This window comes from Heptranchias perlo, chromosome 13, assembly GCF_035084215.1.
Source record: "Heptranchias perlo isolate sHepPer1 chromosome 13, sHepPer1.hap1, whole genome shotgun sequence".
Lineage (NCBI taxonomy): Eukaryota > Metazoa > Chordata > Chondrichthyes > Hexanchiformes > Hexanchidae > Heptranchias > Heptranchias perlo.
Window position 1 is genome coordinate 60,079,869 of NC_090337.1, and position 15,523 is coordinate 60,095,391.

The 15,523-nt window shown below is 43.8% G+C and overlaps 1 protein-coding gene across 1 annotated transcript in view; it reads left to right on the forward strand.

Annotated features, from left to right (window-relative positions):
* The first annotated feature begins 14,503 nt into the window (after positions 1 to 14,503).
* Positions 14,504 to 15,523, forward strand: part of LOC137331640 (alanine--glyoxylate aminotransferase-like) — a 45,689-nt gene continuing 44,669 nt past the window's right edge. Inside the window, exon 1 of the mRNA XM_067995577.1 lies at positions 14,504 to 15,060. Coding sequence (XP_067851678.1) covers positions 14,764 to 15,060 — 297 coding nt within the window. The 5' untranslated portion in view covers positions 14,504 to 14,763. The remainder of the gene's footprint in view (positions 15,061 to 15,523) is intronic.

The following is a 15,523-nucleotide window of genomic DNA, read 5'->3' on the forward strand; positions in this document are numbered from 1 at the left end:
TTTCCGACCCCCCTAGGCGATCAAAGCTGGTCCAGGAGATCACATTTCCGTGACTTATATTGGCACTTACCTCTTGTATCACGTGATCTCTGCTCCAGCCAGGAACTGGTCCAGCTCTCTTTTGAAGGTGTGGAGCAAATCAGCACTCACTGCACTAACCGGCAACTTGTTCCAAACGTTTACGATTCTCTGGATAAAGAACCGTCTAACATCTATCCTAGTTCTACCCTTGTGTAACTTATAAGCATGACCCCCAGTCCTTCACGACAACTAATTGAAATAATTTGTTAGCGTGCGGACAATCCAGTCTTATCATTATTTCATAGACCTCAATTAAGTTGTCTTGAACCTACGCAGCTCTATAGTAATTAGATCTAGTTTTTAAGCTTATCCGGGTAGCTGAGGTATTTTAAATTAGGCATCAATTTTGTGGCTCTCCTCTGAATTTTTTCCAAAGTTTCAATATCACCCACCATGTGAGGAGACCAAAGCTGGACACGGTATTCTAAATGAAGCCTAGCAAAGGTCTTGTACACAGATAAAATTGTATGTTTTGTTTTATATTAAATAGCCTTGTGCATGCTGTCCAGTACTCTATTTGCTTTAGATATATCTTCTCAGCATTTAGAGAGTTATGAACTATGGCACTGTGAACTAAGATCTTTTTCTTTTTCGACAGACTTTAGTTCTTTTCCCTGTAGGTTGTAAGTATACTTAGCATTGGTCCTGCCCACTTGCAAAACACTGCCAGTCATGGATGCATTCCCCCAACACATCGAGATCTGCTTGTCGCGGTATACTCTCTTTCACAGGCCTAACGCACAAATCTTTGTATCAATCCCCAAACTCTGATACAAAGGGGAACAGTTTCAGTTTTCATGGGAGAGGACTGAGCTGTGCACCTGAACCATTGAGCTATTAATGCATCCCTTGCACCTCTAGCCGCTAGGCACTGTGGTGGCCCTCCTTTCTCTGCTTCTTGCCTTTGCCCATCTGTTCCTCATCAGAAGAACATGATATAAAATCATGAGGGTCAATGAGGGTAGCGCGTTTGATGTAGTCTACATGGATTTTAGCAAGGCTTTTGACAAGGTCCCACTTGGCAGACTGGTAAGAAAAGTAAGAGTCCATTGGATTCAAGGGAAAGTGGCAAGTTTTCTTTGGAGCAGAGGAGGCTGAGGGGAGATTTAATTGAGGTGTATAAAATTATGAGGGGCCTAGATAGAGTGTATAGGAAGGACCTATTTCCCTTAGCAGAGAAGTCAATAACCAGGGGGCATAGATTTAAGTAATTGATAGGAGAATTAGAGGGGAGTTGAGGAGAATTTTTTTCACCCAGAGGGTGGTGGGGATTTGGAACTCACTGCCTGAAAGGGTGGTAGAGGCAGAAACTCTCATCACATTTAAAAAGTACTTGGATATGCACTTGAAGTGCCGTAACCTACAAGGTTACGGACCAAGAGTTGGAAAGTGGGAATAGGTTGGATTGCTCTTTTTCGGCCGGCACAGACACAATGGGCCGAATAGCCTCCTTCTGTGCCGTAAATTTCTATGATTCTATGAGATGAAGACTCTTCTTGCCCATCTGCCTCCTACCTCTGCAATCCTCTCCGGATAGCGATATTATGCAGGACACAGCAGGCCACTATTATACAGGAGACTTTCTCCATAGCAGAGAGCCCCCACACCTATCAAGGCACCTGAACTGTTGCTTTAGGAGCCCATTAGTGAGCTTGATGATCCTCCTTGTGGTTACATGGCTCTCGTTACACCTGATCTGCTCAGGTGTGGTGAGGTTGTGAAGGGGTGTCATGAGGTATGGTCGAAGGGCGTAGCCCTTGTCCCCAAGCAGCCATCCTCGAATATTCCTGGCAGGTTGGAAAGGTGGGAAGATATTTGACTGTTGTGAGATGAACGCAACATGGTAGCTGCCTGGGAACCAGGCAAAGACTCGCAGAATCCCGTTTGTAGTGATCGCATACAAGCTGCCCGTTGATTAAGTGAAACCCCTTGTGGTTGATGAAGCCTCCTGGCTGCTCCTAAGGTGCCCTGATGGCAACATGTGTGCAGTGAATAGCGGCCTGCACTCGAGGAAAGTCAGCCATTACTGCGGACCCCAAGGCTCTTTCCTCTTGACTGTTGTCATCAATGGAAAACGATATGTATGGGTTCGCGCTGGCAAATAAAACATTGGCCAGCCCCTGGATGTACTTAAGGACTGCCGACTGCTAGGTGCGAGAGCTGTCCACAGTAGCACCGTAGAACAATCCTGAGGCAAAACAGTTCAGGGCGGTTGTCACCTTTACAGCTACTGGCATGACATGGCCCCCTGGCACGGTATGCAGGAGGTTGCAAAGGTCAGAAACACCCTGCCTTGTGAAGCGCAGCCTCCTCAGGCACTGCTCCTCAGACTTTTCCAGAGACCCCTGTTGGGTGGGTAAGGCCTTGGACGTGCAGAAGGAGCTTTTTTGTTTCTTTATTCGTTCATGGGATGTGGGCGTCGCTGGCGAGGCCAGCATTTATTGCCCAGCCCTAATTGCCCTTGAGAAGGTGGTGGTGAGCCGCCTTCTTGAACCGCTGCAGTCCGTGTGGTAGGTTGGACCTGTGAGAAGGCAGCAGGTGAGGAGTCCAACTGCAGCTCCTCCTGCGTGTTCAAGGTTCTGCCGCTGCTCTTATTGCTGCTGCTCTTTCTCCTCCTCCTCTCGGAGCAGGGCAGCAAGAGGTTTGCCACTTATTGAGGACAACTGACCAAAAGGAAGTATCACAAATAAGCAATTTCCAAAGCCACCACTCAATCTGACTCCAGCAAGCTCAGTAGGGCACAAATGCCACTGACCTGAGTGCCTGCAGTCCCTGTCCTCTTTATATCTCGCAGGCTGCTGACTCTGAACCATTCCCATTTGGTTTCACCGTAGCCGGACCCTCGGCCGCCTGGAAAGTCCACAGTTAAAATGGCACTGAGCAGAAACGGCATTGAGACGGTAAGTACATTCGCCTGATTTTAACCCCCCACATACCCTGTTCCCACCTGGTGGGCTAGGTTAAAATTCCCCCCAAGATTTTTAATATAGATATTTTTGAAGTATGTACACAAATAAATGACCCAACATATTTAGACATTTCACTCAATATTTCAGTACAAAAAGCAATATCTGAGATCCCAGTTACTCATCTCATGAACTCTTATCTTCCTTATTTACACAGATAACACTTGCAGTGCATAAACTAAATAGCTGATAAACAGCCCTCAATGTAATATGAGCAACAATTAGGATTTGAAAATGAATTAAAGGCATGAAATAAAGGAGTTAGTGTATTATCATTATTGAATGGGTATTTAAATATTTAACTGAAATTGCGGGCGGGGTTAGGGATTGACAGGCTATGCCTGCAACCTGATGACACCCACCCCAGCCAAGGCCCCAGTCCAGCGCTGGTTTATTTATTGCTGAATGCGATCGTATGAGAACTGGAACTTTGAATCGCAGCTGAGCGAGCAATTGTGTAACATCCTTAGCATCTGGAGTAGGACGATTCTCTCTACACAGTGCGAGTGCTTCAGCCACTTCATGGAGAATGGAAAAATCGTGAATGCTGGGAGACTAACAAGAAATGCCGGAAATGCAGAGCACCTGGAAAGAGAAAAGACATGTTGGATCTTCATCAGAACCTCGTGTGGGCTCGGCCCCCCCAAGAGCTTCTGCCAGTACCATACTGGCATACAACAGTCACACTTGTACACTGCAGCTGAATTCACTGACTAATGCAGCGCCTGTTTGCTGCTGCAAAGGGGCTGTAAGAGAACAAAAGGTCAGCGTTCGCCAGCTTACCCGGAGCAGAGTAGTCTTTATCCTGTGAGTCCCCACAGGACACACAAGAGGAATTGGCCATTGGCAGATTAAGGGTTAATTCAACGTGCCGCACCCCTTAATATTCCAAAGATATTCCTTACAACAATTTTTAACATTTACATTCTATCTAAGCCTTGTAGGGTGGGGGTCGAATGTGTGTAGGTAATAAGGCATCAATGATGGGTTGTTTTGAGAGTATGTGGAAACTGCCTTACAGATTAGATATCAAATATCTACTGCAGCTACCTCATGTGTTGTTGCAATCCTGTCCCTAACCTTGAGCAAAAGTGTGTTTACCGGTGCAGTGTGTGATTAGAGAGTGCAGTTTTTTTCATCAATAAAATTATTTCTTTTCTGCTTTCTAACTATCTGACAGAAGTCTTTCTCAGACACGAACATGGACCATTGAAGTGCCCGGGAAACTTTTACAAAGACAAGAATTTATAATCACATTGTACGGACTGAACAGTGTGTCACAAAGTGGAACTGTATAGATGGAATGACACAGGGAACCTGTATGGATTCTGCAGTTCATTGCACAGGGGGCTGTGATGCCGTAATCATCACCCTACTCAAAAAGCCCACTCTTGACCCCTCCACCCTCTCCCAACTGCTGGCCCATCTCTAACCTCTCTCAGGCTCTTCAATGTGTTGTTGCCAGCCAGCTCTGCAATTACCTCTCCCATCATTCTGTGCTGGAATCCCTTCAATCTAATTTCACCACGTGCACAGCACTGAGTCCGGTCACAGCTCTGGCTGTACTCACCAACAACATCCCTTATGGTTGCGACTGTGGTGTATCGTTCCTCCTTTGACCTCTCTGCTGTGGTCTCTTCCACGATCTCTCCTCTATGGACCACCTCCATGGCACTGTCTTCATTTGGTTCCTTTCCTACCTGCCCCAACACCTCCTACAATGACTTTGTGTTATTTAGTTTGCTATTGTTTTTTTTAATTCTGTGACAATACATGAGGGGTTAAAAGAAAGCTTAATTCACAGAAGAATGTCCCAGTTTATTTGGTTGCAATTCTCTGCTGATCTGCTGTAAAAATATCTGAGGGAGGGGCCAAGTCACTGATTTCAAATACAAACATTCCGTGTGATTTGTCCAAAGATGTGTTTGATCGACAGCTCCTTTTGAATTTAACGGGCAATTATTTAAACTCACAAAACCCTGGTCATCATTTCAGCCTGCCTTTTTTCAAATTAGTGAATCAGTGGGCCTTCGAGGAATGTCTTTGAAACCATCAAATATAGTTTGCTAAGCCAGATAACTTCCATAGCTAGTGAGCAAAAGAAAGGAAAAGGACAAGAACTAGTACTTGCAGTATAATTCAGCATAAGAGTTCCAATCTATTTATTATTTTCTACTGCAAGAGGAGCTAGCTAAATTTAGTAACTGCTGTAAAATATTTGTAATGTTATTGCTTCAATCCACTTGTTCTATTCCTGTGTAATAAATTTGTCTGGCAATTAAAGCCCAAATCATGTCCAAAGCTGTGTTACCCAGCCACCTTTCAAAGACAAGAAGGATCATGTGGGGGCTACAGCTGTAGCTGAGATAATCCAAAAAAGGGTTTCCCATTTGTTATCCTGAGCATGCGATGATATTTTAGCTAAATGTCAAGGCAAGTGAAAACACTCTTGAGGATGTAGTAAGCTAGGATTCATCCACAGGAATAGTCTGAAACAAAGAAGCCAAAAATATTGATAGTAAAAAGGATAAAAGAATCCAACTTGTAACAGATCTCCCTCCTGTCCCCCCCCCCCTCCCCAACAATTATCTCAGGAGTGCCCTAAGATTTCATCCTTGACCCCTTCCTATTTCTTGTCTACATATTACCTCCACAATGTTATCTGTAAATATGGGGTCAGCTTCCCAATGATAGTACCTCACTCTGCGTCTCCTCCACCACCGTCAACTCCACCAAATTGCTTCTCTGATCTCAGGTCATGGATGGGCCAAAACTTTCTTCAACATAACGTCAGCAAGACTAAACCCATCTGTTTGGCTGCACTGAAAACTCTGCACACTAGCCCCTGACCCCATCCCTCCCTGGCTGCTTATTCAAGCTTAACCTGATATTACACACTTCAGCATCAGTTCGACTTAATCTATGCTTCAAACCCTACATCCTATTCAAAATCAAAACTGTTTACTCTCGCATCCACAATATCGCCCACCTCAGCCCTCACTTCGCCTCTATGGCTTGACTTTGCCAATACCCCTGTTGTCAACCTCCTAAGCTCCACCCTTTATATAAACTCAAATTGATCCTAGCCTTTTCCTGACCCCATCCTGTCCCATTCACCCATCACCCCTATCTTTGCCAACCTTCATTGGTTTTCTTTCCCCAAAACACATTTAGTTGAAACCCTCATCATTCGGAAGATAGGAGGAGGAGTAGGACATTCAAACCCTCGAGCCTGTTCCACCATTCAATTAGATCATGGCTGACATGTATCTTAATTCCATTTACTCGCCTTGGTTCCATAACCCTTAATACCCCTGCCTAACAAAAATCTATCCATCAAAAATCTTAGTTTTGAAATTTTCAATTGACCCCCAGCCTCAACAGCTTTTTTGGGAGTTCCAGATTTCCACTACCCTTTGTGTGAAGAAGTGCTTTCTGACATCACCCTTGAATGGCCTAGTTCTAATTTTAAGGTTATGCCCCCTTGTCTGGACTTCCCCACCAGAGGAAATAGTTTCTCTCTATCTACCCTATCAAATCCATTAATCATCTTAAACACCTAAATTAGATCACCCCTTAATCTTCTATATTCAAGGGAATATAAGCCTAGTCTATGCAAATTGTTTACAAATCCCTCACCCTCAGCTCAGTCTACCTCTGCAGCGACTTCTAGTCCAGCTTTTTTTTAATCATGGACTGGTTAGATACATACCATGGAGCTTTGGACAGCCACATATAAAGTTTAATTCCATGTTCCCATTAATTTGCACATATTTCAGGTTGCTGACACTAGTATATCTTGGTGTTCTGATTTAGGATTTATCCACCAATGAAGCAATGATGTTAAACACAGCACTTTCCAAATCTCAAGGTCCACAAAATATCAAACAGAGTAAACCAGCAAGTAAGAAATAGAAGCACAAATAGCACTTGGCTGCCTGGGCCTGATTGCCAGGGCTCAGGCATACAAGTTGCCCACAGGCAGTGGTTTGGACAGCCCAGTCTGGGTTTTCCAATTAACTGTAAAGTTACCTGAAAGTCGGGCTGTGCAGGAAGAGCTCCTGCCTGACATTTAGTGCTAGACTTGTAATTGTGGGTTCAGCCTCATTATTATAATGCTAGCTTGCTTTCAGCATGGAAACCACCTGTGATTGGGAACTCGCCCATTACAGGGCAGGCAATTGGGTGCTGGTGCATAATTTAAAGGCTGCAACAGCTGAAAGGACAGCCCTCAAGTTTGGTGACTTTTTAAGGTGATGAGCTTCTTTGCTCGTTCTCAATGTCTGGAAGAAGTGCAGCGAACACTTCATTTTTCTTGTGAGGATGTGTTTAAATACAACTCTAATGTTTAAATCCCATATTGTTGTTTGTGTTTAAATCCCACTCTGCTGGTTATGTTTAAATCCCACTCTGTGAAAGAGAACTTGATTAGAAGGGAGCTGGACTTCTCTGCTCATGGTGCAGATAATAATATGTATAATATATTCACTTCTATAAGGACTTTCTACAGCACACTTTAAAGCTCACAAGGAAAGGTAAACAGACAGTTCAGAGTTAATTACTTTATGCAGAGAGTGATGAATGTATGGAATGGACTTTCCATGATGACAGTGGAGATGAATTGTGTCCATAAATTCAAGAAGGGGCTGGTGAGATATTTGTCAAGGGAAGTGGTGAAAGTCTGTGAGAAATCATGTGGGCTATGATATTTACTGGACTTATCAGCTTGGTGGACTGTAATACGTGGGAATTTTCTAAGGGCTTTTCCTGCTCCACTGCCATAACTTTGCGGAAATCCCTTATATACATGAAAACAGGGTTTCCGCTGAACTAGCACCAAAGTTACGATGGCGGAACGGGAGGAGCCCAGAGGAAATTCTCGGCAATGGTCTTTTCCAGTCATATACATTTCTATGTTCCTGACTTGAGACCAACTGGCATGTGTAGTAAATGCTAAGGTGACATTGATGCCCTGGTATCCGTCATTCGGGAGAGGTTTCAAGTATTTCCATTTTGAGCCAGTGAAAACAGATGGCTTGGTAGTGGCAGGCATATTAGCTACTGAGAGATTCGAGAGGGACATATCGCTAAACTTTGGAGCAAATTTAGGCAGAGGAGTGGGTTCTGATCTGTAATGAGTGAGAGGGGAAATATACAGATCCTTGAGGTTTTGTTTAAGTCCAGCAAAACTGATGTCAGGAAGCATAATGTATTTAGTATTCTGTATTATTACGCAAAGGCAAGTTGTGCTGATTGAATTGAGTCCAATCATAACTATTGCTTTGTATATTGACCTGCCATCTGAGAATTAAAACCGGTGAATGGTTTGATCTGGCCACGTCTCACTAAAGTATAAACAATTCTACCTACTGGAAGATTAGAGAAGCACACCTGAGGGCATGTGGGAAAGATACAATAACTAATTCATATGCAAGGGGACACACTGTTACATCCCTTGGGTTATGCTATTGTATAGAAAACATAGAAACATAGAAAATAGGAGCAAGAGTAGGCCATTCGGCCCTTCGGGCCTGTTACGCCATTCATAATGATCATGGTTGATCGTCTAACTCAGTACCCTGTTCCCGCTTTTTCCCCATATCCCTTGATCCCTTTAGCATTAAGAAATATATCTATCTCCTTCTTGAATACAATGACTTGGCCTCCACTGTCTTCTGTGGTGAAGAATTCCACAGGTTCACCACCCTCTGAGTGAAGAAATTTCTCCTCATCTCGGTTCTAAATGGCATACCCCATATCCTGAGACTGTGACCCCTGGTTCTGGACTCCCCAGCCATCGGGAACATCCTCCCTGCATCTAGTCTGTCTAGTCCTGTTAGAATTTTATATGTTACGATGAGATCACCTCTCATTCTTCTAAACTCTTGTGAATATAGGCCTAGTCGACCCAATCTCTCCTCATATGTCAGTCCTGCCATCCCAGGAATCAGTCTGGTAAATCTTTGTTGCACTCCCTCCATGGCAAGGACATCCTTCCTCAGATAAGGAGACCAAAACTGCACTCAATACTCCAGATGTGGTCTCACCAAGGCCCTGTATAATTGCAGTAAGACATCCCTGCTCCTGTACTCAAATCCTCTTGCAATGAAGGCCAACATACCATTCGCCTTCCTAACTGCTTGCTGCACCTGAATGTTCGCTTTCAGCGACTGGTGTACAAGGACACCCAGGTCTTGTTGCACCTACCCTTTTCCCAATCTATCACCATTCAGATAATAATCTGCCTTTCTATTTTTACAATCAAAGTGGATAACCTCACATTTATCCACGTTATATTGCATCTGCCATGTTCTTGCCCACTCACCCAACTTGTCTAAATCACATTGGAGCCTCTTTGCATCCTCCTCACAGCTCACATTCCACCCCAGCTTTGTGTCATCTGCAAACTTGGAAATGTTACATTTAGTTCCCTCATCCAAATCATTGATATATATTGTGACTAGCTGGGGCCCAAGCACTGATCCCTATGGTATCCCACTAGTCACTGCCTGCCACCTGGAAAAAGACCCGTTTATTCCTACTCTCTGTTTCCTGTCTGTCAACCAATTCTCAATCCACGCCAGTATAATCCCCCCAATCCCATGTGCTTTAATTTTGCACACTAACCTCTTGTGTGGGACCTTATCAAAAGCCTTCTGAAAATCCAAGTACACCACATCCACTGGTTTTCCCCTATCTATTCTACCAATTACATCCTCAAAAAACTCCAGTAGATTTGTTAAGCATGATTTCCCTTTCATAAACACATGCTGACTTTGTCCAATCCTGTTAATGCCTTCAAAGTGTTCTGTTATTAATTCTTTTATAATAGACTCTAGCATTTTCCCCACTACTGATGTTAGGCTAACTGGTCTGTAATTCCCTGTTTTTTTCTCTCCCTCCTTTTTTAAATAGTGGGGTTACATTTGCCACCCTCCAATCTGTAGGAACTGTTCCAGAGTCTATAGAATTTTGGAAGATGATCACCAATGCATCCATTATTTCCAGGGCCACTTCCTTTAATACTCTGGGATGTAGATTATCAGCCCCTGGGGATTTGTCAGCCTTTAGCCCCATTAATTTCCCTTGCACTATTTTTTTACCAATACTGGTTTCCTTCAGTTCCTCCATCTCACTAGATCCTCGGTTCCCTAACATTTCCGGGAGGTTATTTGTGTCCTCCTTTGTGAAGACAGAACCAAAGTATGTGTTTAATTGTTCTGCCACTTCTTTGTTCCCCATTATAATTTCCCCCATTTCTGACTGTAAGGGACCTACATTTGTCTTCACTAATCTTTTTCTTGTGACATATTTATAGAAGCTTTAACAGTCAGTTTTTATGTTCCCTGCTAGTTTATTCTCATACTCTATTTTTCCCCTCTTAATCAATCTCTTTTTCCTCCTTTGCTGAATTCTAAACTGCTCCCAATCCTCAGGCTTGTCGCTTTTTCTGGCAATTTTATATATCTCCTCTTTGGATCTAATACTATCCCTAATTTCTTTTGTAAGCCACGGTTGAGCCACCTTTCCTGTTTTATTTTTGTGCCAGACAGGAATGAATAATTGTTGTAATTCCTGCACATGTTCTTTAAATATTAGCCATTGCCTATCCACCGTCATCCCTTTTAGTAAAGTTCCCCAATCTATCATAGCCAACTCACACCTCATGCTTTCGTAATTTCCTTTATTTAGATTCAGGACCCTAGTTTCGGATTCAACTACTTCACTCTCCATCTTAATGAGGAATTCTATCATGTTATGGTCGCTCTTCCCTAAGGGACCCCGCACAACAAGATTGTTAATTAATCCTTTCTCATTGCACAATACCCAGTCTAGGATCGCCTGTTCTCTAGTTGGTTCCTCAACGTATTGGTCTAGAAAACCATCACATACAAACTCCAGGAATTCCTCCCCCACAGTATTATTGCTAATTTGGTTTGACCAATCTATATGCAGATTAAAGTCACCCATGATTATAGTTGTACCCTTCTTGCATGGGTCTCTAATTTCCTGTTTAATGCCCTCCCCTACATCTCCACTACTGTTTGGGGGCCTATAGACAACCCCCACCAACGGTTTCTGCCCCTTGGTGTTTCTTAGCTCCACCCAAACAGATTCCACATCGTGATTTTCCGAGCCAATATCCTTCCTCACTATTGCATTGTTTTACTTATTTACTAACAACGCTACCCCACTCCTTTCCCTTTTTGCCTGTCCTTCCTAAATATTGAATACCCCTGGATGTTCAGTTCGCATCCTTGGTCACCTGCAGCCATGTCTCCGTTATCGTAACTATATCATAACCATTAATATCTATCTGTGCTGTTAATTCTTCTAACTTATTGCGAATGCTCCGCTCATTAAGACACAATGCCTTTAGACTTGCCTTTTTAAGATTGCTAGTCATCTTAGTTTTATTTTGCACTATGGCCCTATTTGTTTTTTGCCCTTATTTTCTCTGCCTTCCACTATTGCTTCTTCCCTTTCTGTCTTTTGTTTCTATCCTTGTTTCCCCCTCCTCTGTTTCCCTGCTCAGGTTCCCATCTCCCAACCATTCTAGTTTAAACCTTCGCCAACAGCACTAGCAAACACCCCCACGAGGACATTGGTCCTGGTCCTGCTCGCGTGTAGCCCCACTGTCCCACCTTCCCCAGAACCGGTCCCAATATCCCAGGAATCTAAATCGCTAACTCCTACATCATCCCTGCAGCCACGCATTCATCTGGTTTATTCTCCTGTTCCTATACTCACTAGCATGTGGCACTAGTGCTAGTGAGTATAGGTAGATATTAGGCAATCTGAACATAAGAACATAAGAAATAGGAGCAGGAGTGGGCCATCTGGCGCCTTGAGCCTGCTCTGCCATTCAATAAGATCATGGCTGATCTTCGACCTCAACTCCATTTTCCCACCTGATCCTCATATCCCTCGATTCCCTTAGAGTCCAAAAATCTATTGATCTCAGCCTTGAATATATTCAACGACTGAGCATCCACTGGGGTAGAGAATTCCAAATATTCACAACCCTCTGAGTGAAGAAATTCCTCCTCATCTCAGTTCTAAATGTCGGACCCCTTATCCTGAGACTATGTTCCCTAGGTCTAGACTCTCCAGCCTGGGGAAACATCCTCTCAGCATCTACCCTGTCAAGCCCTCTTAGAATCTTATATGATATATGAGTCAACTCCAGAATGTAAAGGACATAAGATCTGCTTATGGGAGTTGCTGAACTGGGGAAGGAATCTACGACAAAGCAGAACTTGTGACACCCACTTTAAATTTTTGGATGTAAGTGTATGCCCACTTTATGGCTACTATGAATGCCGCATAGAATGTCTCAATCACTTACTTGGCAGGGGCAGGCAACATTTCCTGTCAGAATTGAGATTGGGTGTGGCAGCAGTGCTGCTATAGTTGGCTTTTAACAGTAGGTTTGTGAATTAGTATGGAAGTCTCGTGGGAACTGGAGACACAAGATAAACATCGTATTAACTAGGAAAACTACTGTAAAAACTGACTGCACCAGTACTGCTGGGTTTTCTGCCCCCCTCCCCATCCCCTCAACCCCTACCAGTTCTTGGCAGCTATCAGCCTTCTCCACTCCTAATTCCAGTTGCTGTCTTTCCCTCTTGCCCCCAATTCTGACCCTACTGCTCTTGTAACCTAGGTCACCTGAACCCCCTTCCTCCTACATCCACCTATTCAATTTCGTTAGTTGTAAGCTGTGAGCTGGCTATTGGCGGCTGGCTGCAAATTGTCTGTTGGTTATGGATTGGATGGCTACTGGTTATTGTTTACTGGTTGGCTTCTGGCAGCTGGTTTCTGGTGGCTGGCTGCTGGTGGTTGCTGGCTAGCTGTAGTCTGGCGGGCTGACATTGGGCTGGTGAGTTGGCTGGCCTTCCTGGTCATTTGGCTTAGCTACTCACTAGATAAGATTATTGAGTCATCAGGAAAACATGCTTAGTGTGTTTAACTGTATAGTGTGTTTTTACACATCTTGAAGTAGTATACACATCATAAAGTCTTTGGATCTAAAACTCTTTGGGGATTCACCTGGGCAACTGCCATAACTTCCGATGGGAGACGGGCGGAATCCCCCAAAAGACAGCAGAGATCCGGTAACTATGACTGGAGACTGGGATAACTCCCGTGGAATTTCAGGGCCTTTACGGATAAATCCAAAACATTGGCGAATACACATCAAATAAACTGTCAAAAATCAGCATTTTCTGGTTGGGCGCCCCGGGTAAAGTAATCTCATGCCTGATGTACAGTGTACCCAGTTCTAAAATTGTCACTACATCACCGATTTGTGGTAAAGCAGTCCATGTTCTAATAACCTAACGTGTGAAGAAGACTTCCCCCTTTCGTTCTCCTAGTGATAATCCACAGTCTATTCTGCTTCGTTAATAATTTGACAATCAGCAGAAATAATATTTCACCACTTACCCTCTCAAAGCTTTAATAAATTTGAAAATCTCTAGATCCTGCCTTAACCTTCTCTGTTTTAGTGAAAAAATGCCTTTTTTTTTAGTCTTCCATTATGATTATAATCTCCCGTTCCTAGTCTCATTCTAGTCATTCCTTGTTGCACCCTTTCCATGGCTTTAAAATCCTTCCTATAATGTGTTGCCCAAAACCATGCACAATACTCCAACTTTGGCTTCGTCAATGATTTGTCCAAATACAAGACATTGATTATATTCAATATTCTTTTATACTAGTGCCCCTATGTATAAAACCCAGAATCCCATTTGCCCTTTATACAGCCTTTTATACCTGACTGACTTGATTTGGTTCAATGAGTGATGATCACACAGGCAAATGACGCAGTGACACAGTGACACAAATTACATCCACATATCATGTATTTAAATGGCATGAGGGGAAACTTTGTCCCCTTTGTTTCAAAGTGATGAGGTGCCTTCAGCAGGGATGGGTGCGTATATAAACCCCCAGTCAGGCCTCCGAAGTGAAGCTTCAGCAATAAAGTGGAGAAACCCAGGAAAGACCCAACTCATTTTTCTGGATTCAGCTTTAACTTGCTGTGGCACTGTGGAGCTGACGATCTTCCCACTGAACCTGGCTCAGGTCCATTGAACCTTCTCCCCTCCTGTGCTCGGTAGCCAGTCAGCTGCAGTCTCCAGCTCACCGCCCCCTTCTGCCAGTTGATGACCGACATGACAAGCAAACACCCAACCACTTGACTCGCAGAAAAACATGCACATTATCTTTGAACGTATTCTGTAAAAATACCAATAGTTTTTGACAAATTAACCGATTCCTGACTTTTCAACAATAATCTTCAGCGTGGGACCACAGATAATGTCTCTCTATGAAGTCTGACTAATTTACTGGTTAACAATGTCTAACTGGATTTGTTTGAATAATTAACTATCAATAAGAATGTTTTTTTCAATTCCAGTTATTTATTGACAAGGGCTCCAGCTGATTCTTTTTCTTGGAGATCTGACCAGCTCCATTTCCTCTTTAGATTTCTCTTCAACTGAACAGAACTTGTGGGACCCGGGGGACAGTGAAGATTTGAAAGTTTTCAAAACTTAGAATTGGAAGGGTCAAGGTGGGCTGGTCAGTACTCGGGGGGTCGTAGACCTTTTTTTCCCTTTGCAAACAAAAAAAAAAGCCTCCAGAAAATAACCAACGGCCCGATTGTATGAGTGATTGCTGAGTGTGCTGCTGTGGAAAGTTTTAAACAATGCCAGGGGCTGTGCTTCAAAGTGCTCTCCTGGCCCGGCTGACCAGCTGTGGTCTCCTGGCGCAGGTTGAACGAGGTGCTGCTCCTCTGGCGCAGTTGGGCTCCCGGTGCAGGTCCTTTAGCCGCAGCATGTCAGCTCTCGCTGAACTCACAGTGCCTCCACCCCACACCCTCATGCAGCCCCTCATTGTTCCCAAAAAACTGCTGCTGGGACCGGGCCCCTCTAATATCTCCTCCCGGGTCCAGGAGGCTGGGGGCAAGCAGGTGATTGGACACATGCACACCGAGATGTTTCAGGTAAGCCTCTTCATTTCTATTTTTTCTGTATTTCTTCACTTTTCTTTCCAAGGGGTATTTTGCCCATCAAAGCAATCCACAGTTTCGGACGTTTCTGGGAATGTGAAAAAATGCTATAGAAATGTAAATCTTTTTTTATTTAGTAGCTTTGCACAGTAAATGGGCAGTTACTTGTGGGAAACTGCAATGGTCCAACTGGTTGGGTCTTCGCCATTCAAAAAATATATATATAAGTACACTAAAAGAGCAGAAGTTTGTGTTGCCACTGATCAGGGTGGTAGAAATTTTCCCCGGTGATGGAGAGAGTGACCCATTTGAAAGATGTTGAAGCTGTCTATCAGCTCCTCGAAGAGGTAATGGGGTGAAATCCATCTTGGTCAGTATGACATCGGCCGCCTGTTACACGCCTGGCCACATATTCAGCTCCATTGCGGTCAATGGAATTGGATATCAGGCAGGGTGT